Here is a 19,181-nt window from a genome sequence, read left to right as displayed (position 1 = left end):
GTGCAACCAGGCGAATTGTTTATGACAGAAATATGTTAAATGGACATGCTACAGTCAGGGGTGAAGCCTGCCACTTTCCACAGCAGCAGCAAATAATCTTAACATTTGGGGAGTCTCCATCCTGTAATGCAGTGTAAAAAAGCTGCAGTTATGTCACACATTTCTGTTAAATCAGCCTACAATCAAATCAAACACAAGAGCTTGGATTTACAGAAAAAGGTTAAACACTGATGGACTGATGTTTTTATCCACTGCAGATGATGAAGGGCCTTTATTTGAAAAGTTTTTACCCTCTCCTGAGTCATTTATTTTGGCCATTCAACCAGGAATAAAGTCTGGCTGAGTCACCATCATTGCTGTTTAAAATCAAATTTTATCTGCTTGACAGGTTGTCCTGAGATAATTTAAGTGAACATTTTGGTTCCAGGAATTATTCAGCACTCATGCCCCATTTTTGACCCATTACGCCCTCTGCACCACAATCATCTCCAAGGCAATGGAGACTGCGTAATCCCCGATGCTCTGGAAAATGACTGCGGAAAGCTTCCCATTCAGGCCGGAGCATAAAGGTTTAAAATAAAGAGTCACCATAAGCCAGAAGGACTCCTTCATCTTCTCAGGTAACCTTATCAGATGCTGACCTTAGTCCTCAAACCTCGACAGCATCGTGTCACCATGTTAAGCTCAATTATGTGGCTCAGGCTCTCAGCGTGTTCCACGTGTTACTACAAATGTTGGTCGTCATGCACTAACAAATCTGTTCGTTGCAGTCCTGAGCGTGTTCATAGGTCCATCGCAGTTTTTGCCCTTAAGCTTTATCCTTTATGGCTTTCCACAATGGCTGGATCCCCTCAACATTTGAACAAATCCACTCAGATGAGACCATGGCCCCCTGAACCTTCCTCCAATATTGAGCCACAATGAAGGTCAAAGTATTTACGGTAATTTATGATCTATGAAATATAGGAGTACACCCCATTTTTCGGTAAATAGAAACATGCATCACAACATTCCTCTCCAATTATCCTTGGCTTTTGGAACAATTTAAAGGGATAGTTCATCTTTAGACACGAAGCTGTATGACATTCCATACTAGCAATATCATTTATGAACATGTTCTTACCCCCTGCTGCGTCCTGTGAGCCGAGTTCCAGCCTCGTTTTGGCGTAGACAAAAGTAGTCCGGCTAGTTGGCTGGGGTTTAAAAAATAAAGCGTTTTGCTTCTCAAAACAATATGCGTTCAAAAGAGTAATAAATTTGCATCACAAAATCGTTCATCCAGGAAAAAGTCCGACCTCACAATCGCTTGGCGCTATTTTCTCTCCCTTCGTATCACTGCCTGCTGTGTAGACCGTGCAGACCGAAGTGCAGACAGAGCAGTAAACACCGTAACAGGCGCGGCTGTCGGCATGTGGCCCAGCCAACTAGCCGGACTACCTTCATCAACACCAAAACGAGGCCGGAACTCAGCTCACAGGACGTAGTAGGGGGTAAGTCAATGTTCATGAACGATATTGCTAGTATGGGATGTCATACAGCTTCATGTCAAAAGAGGCGAACTATCCCTTTAAAGGTAGTTACCAGCCATTTAGTAATTCTTTAAAACTTCTCTTTATGTAGTTATGCTGTTTTTGCCAGACATTTAAACAGCTTATTTGAGTAGATATATCTTAAATGTGTAGTTTGATTTGCTGTTTTGTAGTTATCATATCATCTTGATACTGTTTTTGGGTACTGACAGATACCCAAAAATACTTAAAGTATTTCTAGACTGTCGCTCTGCTCTAATAAAACCCTAATGTCACAACCGCAGTCATCTGACAAAATCTCTGTTCAAGTACCATTCAGACAACACCTGTGCAGTTCAGCTGCACAGCTGTGTGTCTTAACTCTTTCGGTGCCATTGACGTCTATAGACGTCAATTTAAAAAAAAACGTTCACTGCCAAAGACGTCTATAGACGTCAATTGCGTTTTTTAACGGAGCGGGCTGGGGGACAATCTAGCGGAGTTCGTCACTAAATCTTAGGCTTGTAAACCCTAAACAGAGAATATACTGGCAAAATTACTCGCAAGGTGGCAGCAGTGCCACTATGCACAAAAAAAAAAGAGCTCGTTTTCTCCATTTTTTGGGTCAAACAGCTGTTTTAGGTGAAACCAACCTATGTTCTACTGTCTATTACTAAAAGACTGAAAATGGTAGAAACAAACTTTTTTTTCCTGATCAAAGAAGAGAGCCTACTCTTTCTTTTGGTAATTTCGGTGTGTACATAGTCATAAGACACACTTTTCTGTGGGTCTTGGAAAATCAGTCAAAATACTGAAAAACACTTGGCAGTATGGCTGTCTCTGCACTGAAAATGGCTGGCAGCCAATGAGTTAAATGTTGGACATAATGCAGTCAGTAACTCACTTCTGCTCCTATGAATGTAAACTGGCACAAGGGCAGTGCCACAATCAATTGGCTGAGTGGAAATAGAGTGTGGATCAGGAATCTAATCACACATTTCCTTTAAAGAACACAGATCAGCCAATAACAATTTGAGTCTGATTGACTGGATCCATCCAAGTCTCAAGCCACTTGGTCCTAACCTTGATTACACCTAATTTAACCCAATGGGTCCTCTTGTGTCTGACTGCAGTGATTGCTGGGAACTAATACAACAATCAGTGTGTCATCTGGATGTTGCTCACTTTTTGTGCAGCTGATTGTTACATCCCTGCAGATAAGCTTCACTTCGCTGAGCATTTAGATGTCTACAAAGACACATAATATTAGTATACATTTCTCAAATGCTTTACAATATGGCCTTCCATTTATTCTCAAATAGTTGCTCGCTGTGTTTGTGCAAACTCTGAGTAAGAGTTCAATGAACACTGACGAAATCACTGCTGTCTTTCCTTAAACAGAAACATTTGCTTCTTCTTATGGAAGATCAAGGCGATCCAAAAACAGCCACAGCACAAATCCTGAATCTACATGCCCTTTTAATGATAAAAAACGATCAACATCACAGCCGAGAGCAGTGTGTAAGCTCCAGAGTGGTGGAGGGACCACGTCTCCTCCTCTATCTGATTAGAGCGACGATGGTTGAAACAGGGAGGCAGGAAGTAGCAGAGAATGGGAAATACAAGAGATTTAATGATAGCTTTCAGCTTTTGTTTCTGTGGGAACCTCACCGAAGATGTTTTTTTTTCTCAGCTGAATGATGCATGAGAATGAATGCACACAGAAATACAAACACTTGTAAACATCTCCACAGGTGTAAAAATACACCAAGACTACCAACACACACGACACACACACAACGCCAATCCTTACAATGTGCTCTTGTCACACCAACATTCAGATTAACCGACGCATTTCTGTATCTGTGACTCACACAAGGAGGCTAAAACCATGTGTTTTGTATGCGTAGCACTGATGTATTCATTTGAACATCTCCCGCATTCTATTTCACAGCAATTTCACGACGGGTTTTCGAGCTGGGGATCTTTGCTTGAAGTATTTTGGATACAAGATAAGACCCAACAACAAGGAGACAAATGATTCTGACAGGGTGAGACAGAAAAAAGCCCACTTAAGTGATATTCAGGATTCAAAATGAATCTCCAGCTTCTATGGGAGGAGCGTTCATATGTTCACAGTGAATGTTTCGCTTCAGATTAACATTCAACATAAAATAAGTCATCCTTGCATCTGTAGCCTACCATGGGCTACAGTGGATTTTACACCTAAAAGCAAGAAGTTAAGGCAGGAGAGGGGAGAAATCTGATTTGCTATGTACTGTAACACGCCTCAAGACTTTAAAGAAAACTTGTGAGAGCTGCATCCATCTTTGAGTGCATCAAAAACCAAAGTGTGCATGAGGAAGCTTCACAGAGTTGCTTTAAAACACGTAATATGTGTTGAAAATATTTAATGAAAACATGCTAACATTGCAAATTATGTTTTTTGCCCAAGTATATCTTGACAGTAGAGCCATACTAAGTTGTGGGTCAGACAAGTGACTTTTCAGCAGAGGGACAACCACTCTTCATCCTGAGTTACAGACGCCCAATCATGACAAACTGGAGGGCACTGAAGAAGAAAAACAGCAGCAGTCTGAGCCTCTCTAACAGCTAGCAAACATCTCCACTGAGAGAGGTCTTTAGTATTGTTCATTGCTCTGTTCTGTTTGGAAATTGTTGTTTTATGACAAATAGAATCATCTTGTTGTTTTACCAAAGACTGCTGTCCTGTCTACAGTGAAACATATCAGTGACTACTGGTAGTTTCTTACAGAATGCTGATGGGATGCAGAAACAATGTTGTTTCACCAGTGGTGAATCAACATACCCCTTTTGTATGTAAAGACAGCACAAACAAGGCATTAACTCTTATAACTAACATCTATCCATCCATCTATTTTCTATACTCGCTTAATCCAACTCAGGGTTGTGGGGGGGCTGGAGCCATCCCAGCTGTCACTGGGCGAGAGGCGGGGTACACCCTGGACAGGTCGCCAGTCCATCCCAGCTTACAACTAACAGTTGTGCCTGAGTCATTGGTTGCACCAACAAAGGGTGTGTGCATTGGAAGAAAAAACAGATGTTGGAAAAAAAATAAAAATAAACTTCTGTTGTCCATGAACATTGTTGGTAAGAAATGAATGAAAAGCAATGCGAGTCTCAAAGTGTAGTCAGCTGCACTGCTTCTGTGTTAGTGTGTGAAAGATTCTTCACCTGGTGAGATTAAATTGTCTTAGAGGTGCAAATACAGCACAGAGTGTACTTTTTGAGGAATCTGCCAACCCTGTGATTTTTAGAGATAACACAGAAGCTACTTTATTCTTTTTACCGATGGAGATTTGAACAAGTAAACATGTCACTTAGAGTTTCTGCTATCTTAAAAATGTTGCAGTATGGCATCAAATGGGCCATTATTTGAGGAGTAAACAGGCATATGGACTCACCATGACTGTTGCAGCGTGAGGTCTCTACCAGCCTGTTGTCCTGGTCGTAGCACGCCATGGCCTGGTAGCGATAGCCCTGTCCGCACTCCTTAATGTCTCCTTTGACCTTCATCCCCATGATGCTTTCTGCTCTGCCCTCCTCGGGCAGGATGCAGTCTGACCACTTCCCCACTGGCTGGGCGTTGTACTTGTCGCAGGGGCAGTACTGCGTTTCACTCAGAGGGTACATTTGCGTGTTCTTGCACTTGTCTTTCTTCTTGCTCCTCCCTAAGGAGATGGAGTAAATCTCCTTTAGAGAAGTGATCTTTAAGTCTGCTGACATGAGTTGATGTATTTTAGACTCAAATGGCTAAGTTTAAGGTTTTGTTTGGGAAAGTGTTGCTGTTCCCACGTGCATTTGTGAAACACGATGATAGATTAATCAGGGAAAATAGTTTCAAGCAGAATGCACTTTTAAAGAAACTGCATGATGTCGAGCATGGTTAATCATTGGTAACTGTGGGGGGAAACTTTTTTCCTCTGGCGGTCGATGATTAGGAGCTGCTTCACATGCAAATGAGGAGAAGCTTGGAAGCTTTTCTTTCTGACAACCCTAAACATATTTACCTATTGTGTGTGTTTTTTTTTTCGATTTTGGCATTATTTTCCGTGGGTTTGCCAAATCTATTCTGCGTCTAGATCAGAGATGCTTTTTAATTGCACTTAAGCAGCAAGCTGTAATTTGTCTGTGAGGCTCACAAAAACTCTCAGGCAGCACAAGAGAATACATTATACGTGACAAAGAATCCACATATGGCACCGACTTCAATCAAACTGATGTTGTGATGAAGTACTGTTTTGGCGTGAGCTTAAGATGAAGAATTTCTGTGTGTTGATGAGTATAATGAGGCAGGAATCTTTTCCTTTTGCATTTCTATTAAAAAAAACAATTAAAACACATGCTCAAACTTTCATTCTACTAAATGCATGACATGAACTCTCTGTTTTTTCACACTTTCACATCAGGGGAAGATAAAAGTTTCACACATCTACTCATTTAGAGCTTAAAATGGACTACTCCCACTCCAATAATCTGAAGAGGTGCCTTAATGCACTGCACCGCTGCTGTCAAATCACTTTTACGACTGTGACGCACAGGATGACTCTCTGGTGAGGGTGATGGATTACAAAGGCTGAGGAGTTCATTCAGATTTGTTGCTTTAATCCCAGGTGGGAAGAACTATCTGAATAGATTTATGACCCCGTGCTTCATTTTAGCACTTTAGTCCTCAGAAGCCCACCAACATCACTGAGTGGTACCTCACCAACACTAAGTTTTGCAGAGCAAAAAGCTTCACAATAGTGCTTTGTTAGAGCCCCCCCCCCCTTTGTTCTCACCGATCAGTGCCCTCTTTCTGGTGCGGACCCCCACACAGTCAGCTGTGCAGGACGAGAACTTGGACCAGTTGGTCAGCTGGCAGTCATCCTGGCATGGAAGCTGACAGCGCTGAGTGATAGTGGGCATGGCCTTGGCAAATTTCAGGCACTCACTGATGTCGCCCTGCGTCCCGTCCAGCTGGCGACAGGACACAGCTGGAAGAATGAGAGGAGGTTGGGGCAAAAAAGCTCAATTAGAATATTTATTGTAGCATTAATCATGGTTTATTGTTAGAACAGACTGACTGCCGGACATAACGAGGTTGTTAAAGACAGTGTTGTATAGTAAAACAAATTTAAATGCAAGGAGTGCTGTGCAAGATACATACAAGTACTGGACATACTGTAAATGTGAGGTACTTATACTTCATTAAACATACCGTATGCAATTTATGATGATTTGGTACTTCTAAGTCCATAATGTTAGGAGGACTATTTTTTGAAGTCCAAGTTACTAAGAACATTGCACATTCATATCTAATATACGAAAGAACATATGCTTTTAAAATTTGGTGCAAATTAAATTCTATAAATTCATACAAAGGGATACCCAATTTAATTCAGTTTATTCACACAGTGTTTAGAAAGTAAACAAGTTCAATTTGAATTCAGTCCGACTCCCTCCAAATAAACCCCATTCATTAGATTTAACAGTCCAATAGGGTATAAAAGTATTTCTAAAATGCCACTTCATAAAAAACTGCGAAGGAATCCAACAGTTGTCGTCATAAGTTCAGTTAGATTCAATCCTCAGTCTTAAGCATTCACAGGTAGGCAGGCAACAGATGAGGAAGTACTCCCTTTTTATAGAAATTACCCTCCAGCGGAACCAGACGTGGCCATCTGTCTCAACTGGCTGTTAGTGTGAGCGCTATTCTTTCTTACTTTTTTTTTTTATCAGCTTGGCTAAGTTCAACACATGACTTGTAACAAGATTGTACCTTAAAGATGGATCAGTGACAGCAGTCCAAACTGCATACGCGTGAAATGCATGTATTTGAGAATCTATCAATATATTGTGTGCTAGTGTGAGCTCTTTGGATGCGTACTGTATGTATCTCATACAATATAACATGCTTTGGTGGTGTATTTTGGGTCTAAACGTATGCTTGCATGGTGGTGTAAAGCTGTACCTCCAATCTGAAGAGAGGTAAAGCCTGCAGAAGACATGTTGTGTTCTTAAGAGGACTGGTACCTCAGGGTGTTGTGATGCTTTATTTCTGTTACATTATGACTCGAGCATTTCACAGACAATTCATCAAGACCTCAGGAAATCTTTATCTGCTGGTGAAAAAAGGGCATACTATGTCTTCCTTAAAGAGAACAACAAGAGTGAATGAAAAATAAATCTGAACTGAACATGTTAGATTTCATGGGGGAGTTTAATAAAATTATGAAAGAAGCAGACACAAATGCATCTCTCTACCTCAATTGGTCTGAAGCCCACAAGTCAATTAGCCTTTAACTGGATCATCATATTCTTTGTTCTTTCAATAAAGGGTATTACTTGTGTTGCTGCAGTATTTCATTTTCTTGTGACGCAGACGTGCTGCAGGGCTGTACCTTCATAGAAAAATCAATCTCGAAGCACATTTTTTTTGCTGAACCCCCATGGGCACTGCTATTGGTTTGGAAAGCCTCCGTCTGGTGGTGTGCGAGGTCAGGTCTTATTGTGTTTGTGTGTGCGTCTTTGTGTGTTTGAGTGAGAAAGCAGGACAAGGTTTAAGCTTTGTGTGTTTAATAGAGCCACTTCAGTGGTTTTCCGCCTGTGTGCAGGTAAACAACACAATATCCTGTCAGAAAATACAGACCAGCAAAGACAGCATGTCTGATTTGGTCCAAGTTGATGACAGAAGGATTTCTGCCATTTAGAAATGACAGAGGTGTGAAAATATGGGTCGGGTGCGGGGGTGGACACCTAGTGTCACATGGTATCAAATCACTGAAAAGCTGCACAGAATCTAAAAAAATGTGGTGAGTCTGAAGTGGACCTTATAACATTCTCAGGAATGAATAGATTCTTCTGTCCACGAATGCAAGCTAGCGAAGACGAAACAGAAATATAAGCAATATATAATAATAATGGCTTTCCATAGGAGGTGGCATGTAATGAAATTGATCATTCTGCGTGACCCCTTGAAATTGGATTTTTATGAAAGTCTCCCAGGACCATGTGTTACAGTAAGGCAAGAAGCAATGTGCTCTAACATTGCCGTATCCTTTAAGCTCTTGTCATTTATGCTTTAACCCCATATGAACATGGAACTGCCGTGCACTGTAGGAAAGTTGCAGCATCTTCTCCAAAATTCCAACAAGAGACGGCTAGTTAATATTACATGATTCTAGCCTGCAGTGGGAAAAAAAACAAGAATGAAACAACTCTTACTGTCAAACAAGTCTCAAGAGGCACACCGTGAGATGTGAAAATATTTCCATCCCAAACTCTACACAATTGGCCTCCTGGCTGGGCTCCAGATGCACCGAAATGAGGAAAAATGTCATTTCTTCTGATTTGGAATGGTTCTGTGAAGATGGCAAAGGTAAACAGGAGATGAAGAAATTTGTTATGCACCTCTGGTTTGAAGTCCTGGTCCGCAGGTCTCTTGTGCACCAGGAGTTTCCCGTCTGAAAGACCATGGGACCAACTGGCACTTCCTCCATTTGTGGGTTTTCCATCTAGAATAAATTCAGTCAGTAAAGGCATGTTAGTGCTGCTATATTATTTAATATTATGATGAAAACATGGCAGAGTCTAAATGTAATAAAGTATTATAGATCATTTACTGAGGAAGATACTTTTTTTTTCTTTGATACATTTTTGTAAAATGCATAGATTTAACCCAGATATAATTTTGTTCCAAGAAAGCTCATAGCAGCTTTTATCTAATTTGACTAATTAAGCCTCACATTTGTTCAGGTATACAGTTATCGGATGTATTGTTTTGCATCAAAAAACAATCATGGCAAAAAGTCCAGGATAAATCTGTGGCTCAAGATGAATAAATGGCTGCAGACATACCCTTCAGCGAAGGATGACTGGACTGCACTTGTCACTCACATAAATTGCATGTAAAGACTCTCGAAGAGAGTGCACTATGACAGTATTTTGAAATGGGTCTAAACTACTTTGACAAACTGTGATAAACTGTGTCATATGTAGAATTCATTTCTTTTCTGTGCAAAGATCACTTTACTTGCACTGATTCTTAATTTTATTCGAACATCAATGGGAATGTGCCAGTGCATCTGTAGTCATTTAATTGTATAATTCTTTCTGCAGTGTTGCAACAAACTAAACATGCAACCAAAGTAAGGAAATACAAATGCGTGCTACAACAGATGGCATGGCTCCCACAGAAGCCTGACCTCAAGTAAGGGTGGGATTAGATGAAGAGACAGAGAGGCCTAAACCCAATGAAAAACAGTATGAAAGTGAAACAGAGGGGCTTTAAAAGCAAAGATCGTGACACTTAGTGCTGATCTGATTTGAGTTTGATCCATGCGTATGGATAGACAGCGAGCTCAGCCCACTGATGTTTAGGCTGCACACAGTCCTTAGATTTTCTAAACCCCACTTTTACTTCGTCGGTTGACATATTAGAAACCATGAAGTCAGTCAGAATTTGAAATCTGATGTTAGACAGCTGGGATTGCTGTAGCTCGTTTTACCTGAAACCTGGACAGGTTTTAGGGACCTCACATTCCCTCTCCTCCTCAAGCACCTCTGGGCACTCCTGTCCTCCGTTGGAAGGCGTCTGGATGATAAGACGTTTCCTTGATTGCTTTTTCTTCATGGCGTTACCAGCTGAACAGACACAGACAATTATTGAATTAAAATTTGAAAAAAGAAATGTCTGCATGGGGAAGTGATGGGAAAAATGTCAAAATGATAAGCCAGGCTGCTCCGTCAAGACTGCCACCGCTAAATCTAATTGGACAGCTATCTTAGACAACACGTACATCTGATTACTGTGGATATCAAGGCCAACAAAGATGAGGTAAAAAAAAAAGCCCATTAGACATTGGTATTGACTCAGATTAAATTTATGGTATTTTAAATGTGGGAAGATGCCCTCAAGTAGTTCATTAAGATGAAACACGCCTCTGGATAGCCCTAAACCCTGCTTCAAACCTTTGCATGTGGGTGGCGTGCAATTCTCTGCACAAGGTGAAAATATCAACCGCATCAAATTAAAATGCAAAGCCATTTGTAGCATACTCAGACTGATGAGATTTATGTTACAGTGTCACACAGAGAGGTCAACAAAATATGGACGATAATGATCTCCAGTGGTAAATCAATTTAATGTTTTTCGCCACTGCTCAACAGCTCGGGGGACGAGCGCCTGACAAAGGTGACCTCAAATGAGAATCCTTTTCTTTCACCGTATGAAAACAACGCCATGCACACGCTGGCACATACTGGTAGCCAGGGGCGAGTTGGCTTGCTAGGCACTGTAAAAGAGGTCGACTTAAAGGTTGTCTTGCATGCCAATCTGTCACATTAATTACATGTAACGAGACAAGACTGCATGTATTTATTTGGCAGCTATAGAGTCAGGCACTCAGGAGGGTCCTGAATGTGCTAGTCAATAAAGTCAATTTAAACTGCTTCTGTATTTGCCGTCAGAAGAGAGTTAAAGCAGAACAAGTTTAATTGACTATCATCTTCTGTTGGTATTATTCCTGTTGCTATAAATGTAAATGCTGTATAATCCTGCCCATATGTGTTCATTACTTAAAGGATAAGACCGGTTTTTTGACATTGGGCCCTTGATTTCACATAACATGATGTTCTACTCACCCCTGCTTGTTGTTGGTCATTTGGAGCTGTTCCGAAGATATTCGCGAGGCGTCTGGCTGCTCTCTTGAGATATTTGGCCATGAAACGGTTTCCTATGGGCAAGCTTATACAGGCACAAACTATGCTGTTTATAATTTATTAATTACTGTACATTAGCACTGATAACGTGGAGGTGCGTCGCTTACTTAAAAAAATCCGGGTTACTGTAATTTTGAATTTTTGTCGTAAAGTGGGTGTTACTGACGTCCTCGTCGTGCTACTGCCACAGACAGCCCACAGACCTGCTGCCTATTTATTCATTCGGCTAAAATTCAAAATTAGTAACCCGGATTTTTTTAAGTAAGCGACGCACCTCCACGTTATCAGTGCTAGTGTACAGTAATTAAGAAATTATAAACAGCATAGTTTGTGCCTGTATAAGCTTGCCCATAGGAAACCGTTTCATGGCCGAATATCTCAAGAGAGCAGCCAGACGCCTCGCGAATATCTTTGGAACAGCTCCAAATGACAAACAACAAGCAGGGGTGAGTAGAACATCATGTTATAATGTGAAATCAAGGGCCCAATGTAAAAAAAACGGTCTTATCCTTTAACTAAATAGTGAAAATCCATCAAAGTAACAGTAAACAACACTGAAAGAATTGTCAGCATTTCTCCTTGTAAGCATTCGTTTTTTGGCCACTAACCTGCATCACAGGTAACCGAACAGTCTGTCCAGTTGCTGAATGGGGTCGTGACACAGTCCTTCTTGCAGGGCAGCTGACACGGTCGCATTGAGCTCGGGCGAGGGCCGTCTGGACACCTGGAAACAAATTCATCAGTCAGTAAAGGAATGAAAAAGCAATGAATAAATCGACTGGGCAACAGAGTGACACTGCTCGGAACTCTAAGTTGTTGTTCAGTAACTTTTGACAATTTATCAAAAATAACCTTATGAATCTGTTTGAATTTAGTTTGAAAGCAGTCTCAGTGTCAATGCATGTGACAAGAACTGTAAATTAAGATCTTTATTGAACGATAAGACCAATTCTTTCATGACTTATAAAAGAAAGTAATCAATAATTTTTCAATTTTTCAATCAGTATCCCACAGATTATCTACAGTCAGGTAAGGATTCTCTCTTAGTTCTTATAAAAAAAATCATCTGGTTCTTACCAGGTCTTGAAATTAGTTAAAAAAAAATCTCAGATAAACAACAAATCACATACCATACAGATATTTATCTTCATCATGTCCTGACAGGTTACTGTTGGGTTACTTAGCTAAACTCAAAGTTTAATGACTATATCTGTTTAGATGTAGAGTTTTATCTGATTAAAACTAAGGGTAAAAGAATCAAATCTATAGAATGATGTGAGAGTTGTATGCTGGAGGCTGAAAAAGTAAAGACGACTATATCTTCCAGCGGAAACAATGCAGGCATCAGAGGAAATGTTAAACAAATCCATATATATGTTTTACAATAATTCCAGCAAACTGTAACACACAGAGATCCTCTGGGCTTAGCCAGCAGACTAGCAGACTAGCCTCAGGATATAAACTCCCTTGTTTAAATGGATTCAGCTATCAGAGAGTAATAATCCTTTCAAACCCACAGAATACTGGGTCTAGCTGAGGTTTTTCCGGGCAAGGGTGGTTAATCTTTCGTCATTTAAGCACTTTAGGTTGTTGGTGCACACTACTGGACCAAGATAAATAGGTCATGATAGACAAGCTGGAAGTCATTTGGTAATCTCATCTGTGCAACACTGCCTCCCTGGTCCAACATTGGGATGTTGCAGCTCCGTGTCCTCATCCTATGGCGGATTCTGAGATCATCTGGGTAAGGGTTAATGTTGCTAAGGATGAGCGTTCTCCTCTAGGTGTTCCACACTCGTTAGCATGGGGTTATCAGGGAAATGATATGGCGCCTTACAGGCAAAATGTAATAATGTACAGGCAACACAAGGAGAGATTTATTTTTAATACCAATAGACAAGCTAAATCCCTCTCAAGCAGAACAAATCCTCTGGTGTGTTCATAAAAGTGAATGGTCCAGAGAAAACAAACAGCTGCCGGATGGAGCGGAGGGAGGATTCATTTACATTTTCTGTATTTGTCTGATGCTCATGTTCACTAAGAAGTGATTGAACTGGACACTTCAGTAGGAGGGAGAGCTGCTGAGTACCTGTTAGTCTACGATAGATCTCAGAGAAAATGAGGAATGTAGCTTTTTAATAGTTTAAAAGAAAGCAATGTGATGACAAAATTAAACGCCATAAAGATCTAAATACTGTCCATTATATATAAGAGAACAATAGCAATCTAGTCTAACAAATCCAACTTTTACTTTTAATTAGTCAAGGATAGAAATAGGCTGCAGCAAACAGTAAGGACAGCTGAAATAAAGCCAGCGGGGCACCCTTGTCGTCCTTCCAGGACTTGTACTTATCGAGAAACCAGGAAACCTACAGGGAAAGTCATTGCTGACACTTCACATCACAACCTTCTTCAACTCCATCCCACTGGCACTAAACCCAGAACCAGTATGGAAGCAGCTTCTTCCTCCTCACCATCACTTTCTCAATCGGCTGACAAACATAATTTATTTTGCCAGATTGTACCACAATCAGCTCCACTTCTACAAACACGGTCCTGTGCAGATTCATACATCACACTGACTTCTCATACATCTTACACATTATTATTTCACTGCTAATTTGTGCTGTTATGTATATAGTGTATAGCTGGACATTGAGTATTGTTTATGAATTTAATCCAGTTCAATAATACTTTACTGATCCCTAAAGGGAAATTATTTTTGCTGCAGAATTAATCATTATTAAAGATATGATATAGATCAATAACAAAGTAAAATCTAAATCAGCTGACAAAGGTAGAAAGTTGAAGTGTAGCAGAAAGAGGGGTCGGTTAGGGTGTCATTCTTGTATCTTGGCAACAACTTAGCTGATGAGTACACTTGCAGCGTCGGCAGGTAACACAGGTGAACTCTAGTTGTAGGCAACTAGAGTAGGCAACAACAGTTCAACATCCAAGGTGCAGAGGCGCTCTTTCCGAGTGACATGTCATGGATTACACCTGTTGTTACCAAGCTCTGTAATCCTCCTTCTTTACTGTTACCACTCTGTCTGCAGTCTCTGTCTGAGCAAGTAGTATTAAAGCTGAGCAGAAAGCTGTTAGAGTTGTTCCTGCAGCCATGTCTCTTCCTGATCTTCCTCATTTGGGGTCCAAGCTTGTTGATTTCATCTGCCAGTGATCCCACACTTCCAGTGATGATCAGTGGAATAAATGGTTTAAACTTCCGTCTTTTTAAACCGTTTTGTTCCTGTTCTGCATCCTAGACATCCTCTCTTCAACTCATCTTGATTTGGGATCTCAGTCCAGGCATTACTTGGGCTTTGGAAAGCTCAGTTAGCTACTAGCTAAAATTGCTTCTAGCAGAAGTCCTTCCAGCAGCACAGCATCCAAACCAGCACAGAAACATGTATCAGAAATCTGTACTTTCACAAAAAAGTGCCTGGCTTTGGGGAAAGAAATATGACAGTATATTATGTTTGCTGATTGTGCATTGGGCACTGTCTTTGAATAACATGCGATATCTGTTTTAGTAGAGAGACACCCGATACCCAGAGCCAAATTCTTTGTACATACTGTATTACCACACCCAGCCCATGGAGCTCCTTGTGATTTTGATAAATCCTTTAGAACCATTTTGCTGCAAGCTCCACATAGATGGATTTAACCCAAGATTATCCGTTATTAGGATAGCAATCACTTGCCAGATGCAAATGGGACACCCCAAGCAAACATTACAATGTGACTGCTTGACCTCAAGTTACTATAACATTTGTTATAGTAAGTAATCCCTAAAATGCATCAAATTCTTTGCAGGATGATTCCATTACTTAGCGTTCTATAAATAAGACATATTAAGCACATATTTTGTATATTGATTCTTTTATTGAAAATGTACCCAAGACAAATATATTCATGTGGCTTGAAGGATCAGATTATACTAAGCTGGTGTGGTTCAAAGAGCTCTTTGACAGAGGAGATTAAACCTTTCACCTCTTTTTATCCCCTTTGATGCTCAATAATGTCAAGTATCTGATGACAACTGAAATCTAACACTTATCTGAAATCTTGAGAGGACTTGGGCAATTACCAGCACTACCTTTATGCTATTACACTCGACTTTAAAAAGAAAAACTTGACTTCTGCACACGATTCACTACAAACAATCTCTAAAATGAAATTTAGATCAACAACTCAACAGCTCAAGCTGCTGCCCCCGCGACCCGATCCCCGGATAAGCGGAAGATAATGGATGGATGGAAATTTAGAGGACAAAAGACTCATTGCCTGCCTTGTAGATTTCTATGTTTTGGTGTTTCCTTCACTAAATTTAAAAAATACAAACAAACACAAAGGCGTGTTCCAGAAAGGCCGTCAGGAAAACAACAGTCTTGAGTGTTGATTCAAATGCCTTGAAAAAGATGCGTTTTTGTGTATCTGAGTGAATTAATTATATATTTTGTCTCTTTGAAGCAGGTGTAAGGGAAGAGGGCTGACAAACCAAAAAGTGTATTTTCACCTCGTGTCTCCCATCAAGACTCAACGCTGACTTTTGTCTTATAGAAAGTACACCCTCTTTCAATTCTGAGGTTATATGTATAAGGACAAAACAAAAACCATCTAGACCTTACCAGGTCTTGCTACCATATTGTTTTTAGAGAGAAGCCATACTTATTCTGTCTTTATCTAATTGTATCGTCATGAACTTTAACATTTAACATGCTAACTGAGGCCCGTAGAGTCTGAGATGTAGCTATTGGATTTTTTTTTTTTTTTTTCCAACTTCTCTGAGCATTGCCCTTGGGGTGAACTTGCAGGGACATCTACTCCTGGAATAAGTGCACTTACCCTGTACCTCCCTAGCCCCTCTACTGCACTTTCTCTTTCTGTACTTCCCTCTATGTCTGCACTCTATCTCTACACTGTCACCTCTGAGTCTGACTAGTGGATTCCTTCTACTTAGCTTATTGTTAGCTTTGATGTTAGCTGTAATGTTATATCCTCATTTGTAAGTCGCTTTGGATAAAAGCATCTGCTAAATACATAAACAGTTTCTGCATTTTTACCTTTTCTAAAATAAACAAGTTAAAATTGAATTTGTTGTTCTTTTCTTACTACTGAGGTTGTATTTACTTGTGTACGTCTTTTTTTTATTCAAAACTTGGGAACTAAAAGATGTTTTTTGGTTTTTCATGTAATATTAACAATGATTGCTCTTATCTAAGACTTTATGGTACATTCTTGAATTTGTTTTTAACACTTGGGGTCAGTTCAAACCTTTTATACACAAAACTAGTATATTGCTGCCCCACACAATTTATGCGGCAAGATGGTCAAAGCAGAGATAAAACTAAAAAGCTCCAGGAGTAATTTCACTGGTAAAGATTATATAAAAGTCAATAGAGAAATCAGAGAACATCTGTGTGTGAGTTTGGAAGACAACAAAAGCACCTGTTTGGCAGTTTCATTTGTGGGACTCGTGGGATTTATATAATCTGCACTAAACAGCCACACACACAGTAGAAATGTCCACATGGCACATGAGAGAAAGCAATCACAACTCCAATTCATGTGGAAACTCATTTTGATTTCCTTCAATTATAGAAAGAAATCTTTGCAAAAGTGCATTATGAATCAAATTTAAAATAACTAGGTGCCAAATGCATGGATTCATAACTTAAACTGTGTGTTTGCCGTGCACATGCATGATTTCCGTCGATGAATCTCAATCATCAAAAAATTGTATGCATATGCACTCCCATTTTTAGCCGTGAATGAGGTCTTCAAATAATTATTTTTATATAATAACAGTGTTTCCAACACCAGGCTATGAAGCTCAATTGTACTGAAGATGAAATTCTGACTCTGTACAAGTGGAGAAGGGAAATGCAGACACATTGAAATGGACGGCTTTGTTTACAGTTAAAATTATGTCTCGCCTTAATTCCTCCTTCATCATATCAGTCTTGACTCTTTTTGAAAAATTCATGTGTATTCATGGCCTGAAATGGTGTGTGTGGTCATTTCTTTACTAATTTCAGCTTATGTGGTAAAAGGCGTTCCATACATTACATTTAAACATTCTCATTTGTCACATACTAATACTTGGTCAACAGCCTTTCACATTAGTTTTCAAGGCACAGGGTAGTTCCTTTTTATTGTTACTTCCGAATGCACAACGAACTATATCGTACTGCCAGTTGTTCTTCAGGGATAAGTGATTCAGTGGTAAACATCCTTCTGTTGCAATGGCTTATCAACAAATAGCATGCACCGAGTATTAACGTTGGAAGCCAGGAGCGGGATAGAAATTTTGCTCCCAAGCAAGAGACTCGTTCACATCGAACTTTGAGACTTTTTACTTTATTTTTGCTTCTTTCACGCTGCAATTGTACTACCTTGTTGTGCATTGAAACTACTTGGGTGTTCGTTACTAAAGGTACTTGGTTAAGGTAACGAAAGGTTGGCAAGTAAGGTACTCGATACTCAACTTTATAATCGGACACTTTTCAAACATGAGTGCAACCCAAATTGCTTTACAAATCTGGCTCACAAACTTATAAAAACACAAGAAGAGAAAAAATACATTAAAACACATATAGAAGCAATATAGAAAAGAATAAAATACATGAAACTAAAAGGTAAGAATTATACAAGAACAAAGTAGGATGCTAAAACAAGCAGCAACTTGATGGATTAATGGATTAAGTTAAAGCTTTTCAGAAAAGTTGAATTAAGGCTTTGTCTCAAAGACAGAGTTTATGTGTCCTGTACTCAGATTTGGAGCTGATTTCTCAGGAAATGAGCCTGAAGACTAAAAGTTCTGACTTCCTCTTCAGGCCAAGAAATTCTGGGAACGAAAAGCAGGCCAGCATTCTGAGAACTAAGAGCTCTTGTTAAAAGATACGTAACAATGGATCTCTTAGATAAGATGGAGCTAGGTCTGCCTTTGTATGTATCGAGAGGGATTTTGGATACCATTCTAAACTTTACAGGGAGCCAGTGTAGACAAGCTAAAACAGGAGAGATGAGATCCCTCTCTCACTGCCCTGGCTGTGAATTCCGATCCCGGTGAGTTTTGTATGGAGTCACACATCCCTGTTTGTCTGGGTTTCCTCTGGACTTTCATTTATCCTTTCACTACCACCATGCAGGTAATGTTAATGTGAGAAGTCACACATCTGTAGTGAGACTGTATTTAACTCAGTTACAGAGTAGTGACCTCTGTCTTAATATACATTTTTATCAGCTTAGCTTTACCCTATGAAACCAAGCAGTGTGTTTTACATAAGGGGTTACGAGTTGACTCAGTAGATTTCCCTCTTTATCCATTTTGTTCCTATTATAGTCTAATTATAATCCGGCCCTGGTAATGATTTACCTGAATCCCGCCCTCTGGTATTCGCATACCATCTGGGACGAGCCCACAACCGACATGATTTCAAATGGGGCTATTTTTTCTAAAACTCGTGCATGTGATTGGATGAAGAATCTGTCCGTCATCTTGACTGACACGTCACTTCAGCCACTCCCAATGACTCAACCCGTGACGTAGCTCAGAGCTTACCTGACCTCCGCCCTCTGGAGCATGAATGGTCGGCCATAACACGGCCATAATGCCACCCATTCATCCAAAGTCCCACCCAGCGATTAATGATTGGCTCTGACTATTTTCTAATCGGACGAAACACAAATGACTCCCAGGCTCCTCAGATGGTTGTGTGAGGAAAGGGAACGCCCCCGCGTGTAGTTGGTGAACGCAGCCAGGTGACGTGAGTCAGGTTAGGTAATGATAGGTATTATCCAAATTTAAATGATTAAAATTCAGTTACAACTCAGTTTTTTGAAGAAAATAAAATAAAATAACAAAAAATAAAAAACCAGGAAGCTTATCTGTAGAACACAAAATCAGCCAGAATACTGAGAGTACAA

At 40.1% G+C, this 19,181-nt stretch overlaps 1 protein-coding gene across 1 annotated transcript in view; it reads right to left on the bottom strand.

Moving 5' to 3' along the window:
- Positions 1 to 19,181, bottom strand: part of thsd7ab (thrombospondin, type I, domain containing 7Ab) — a 186,776-nt gene that overhangs the window by 56,190 nt on the left and 111,405 nt on the right. The window contains exons 10-14 of the mRNA XM_075466226.1: positions 11,861 to 11,976; positions 10,040 to 10,175; positions 8,943 to 9,046; positions 6,332 to 6,526; positions 4,955 to 5,221 (exon numbers count right to left, since the gene is read on the bottom strand). Of these exons, the coding sequence (XP_075322341.1) occupies positions 4,955 to 5,221; positions 6,332 to 6,526; positions 8,943 to 9,046; positions 10,040 to 10,175; positions 11,861 to 11,976 (818 nt within the window). The remainder of the gene's footprint in view (positions 1 to 4,954; positions 5,222 to 6,331; positions 6,527 to 8,942; positions 9,047 to 10,039; positions 10,176 to 11,860; positions 11,977 to 19,181) is intronic.

Source organism: Odontesthes bonariensis, chromosome 5, assembly GCF_027942865.1.
Source record: "Odontesthes bonariensis isolate fOdoBon6 chromosome 5, fOdoBon6.hap1, whole genome shotgun sequence".
Taxonomy (NCBI): Eukaryota; Metazoa; Chordata; class Actinopteri; order Atheriniformes; family Atherinopsidae; genus Odontesthes; species Odontesthes bonariensis.
The sequence above is the reverse complement of the archived record's forward strand: the minus strand, read 5'-3'. Positions and strand labels throughout refer to the sequence as shown.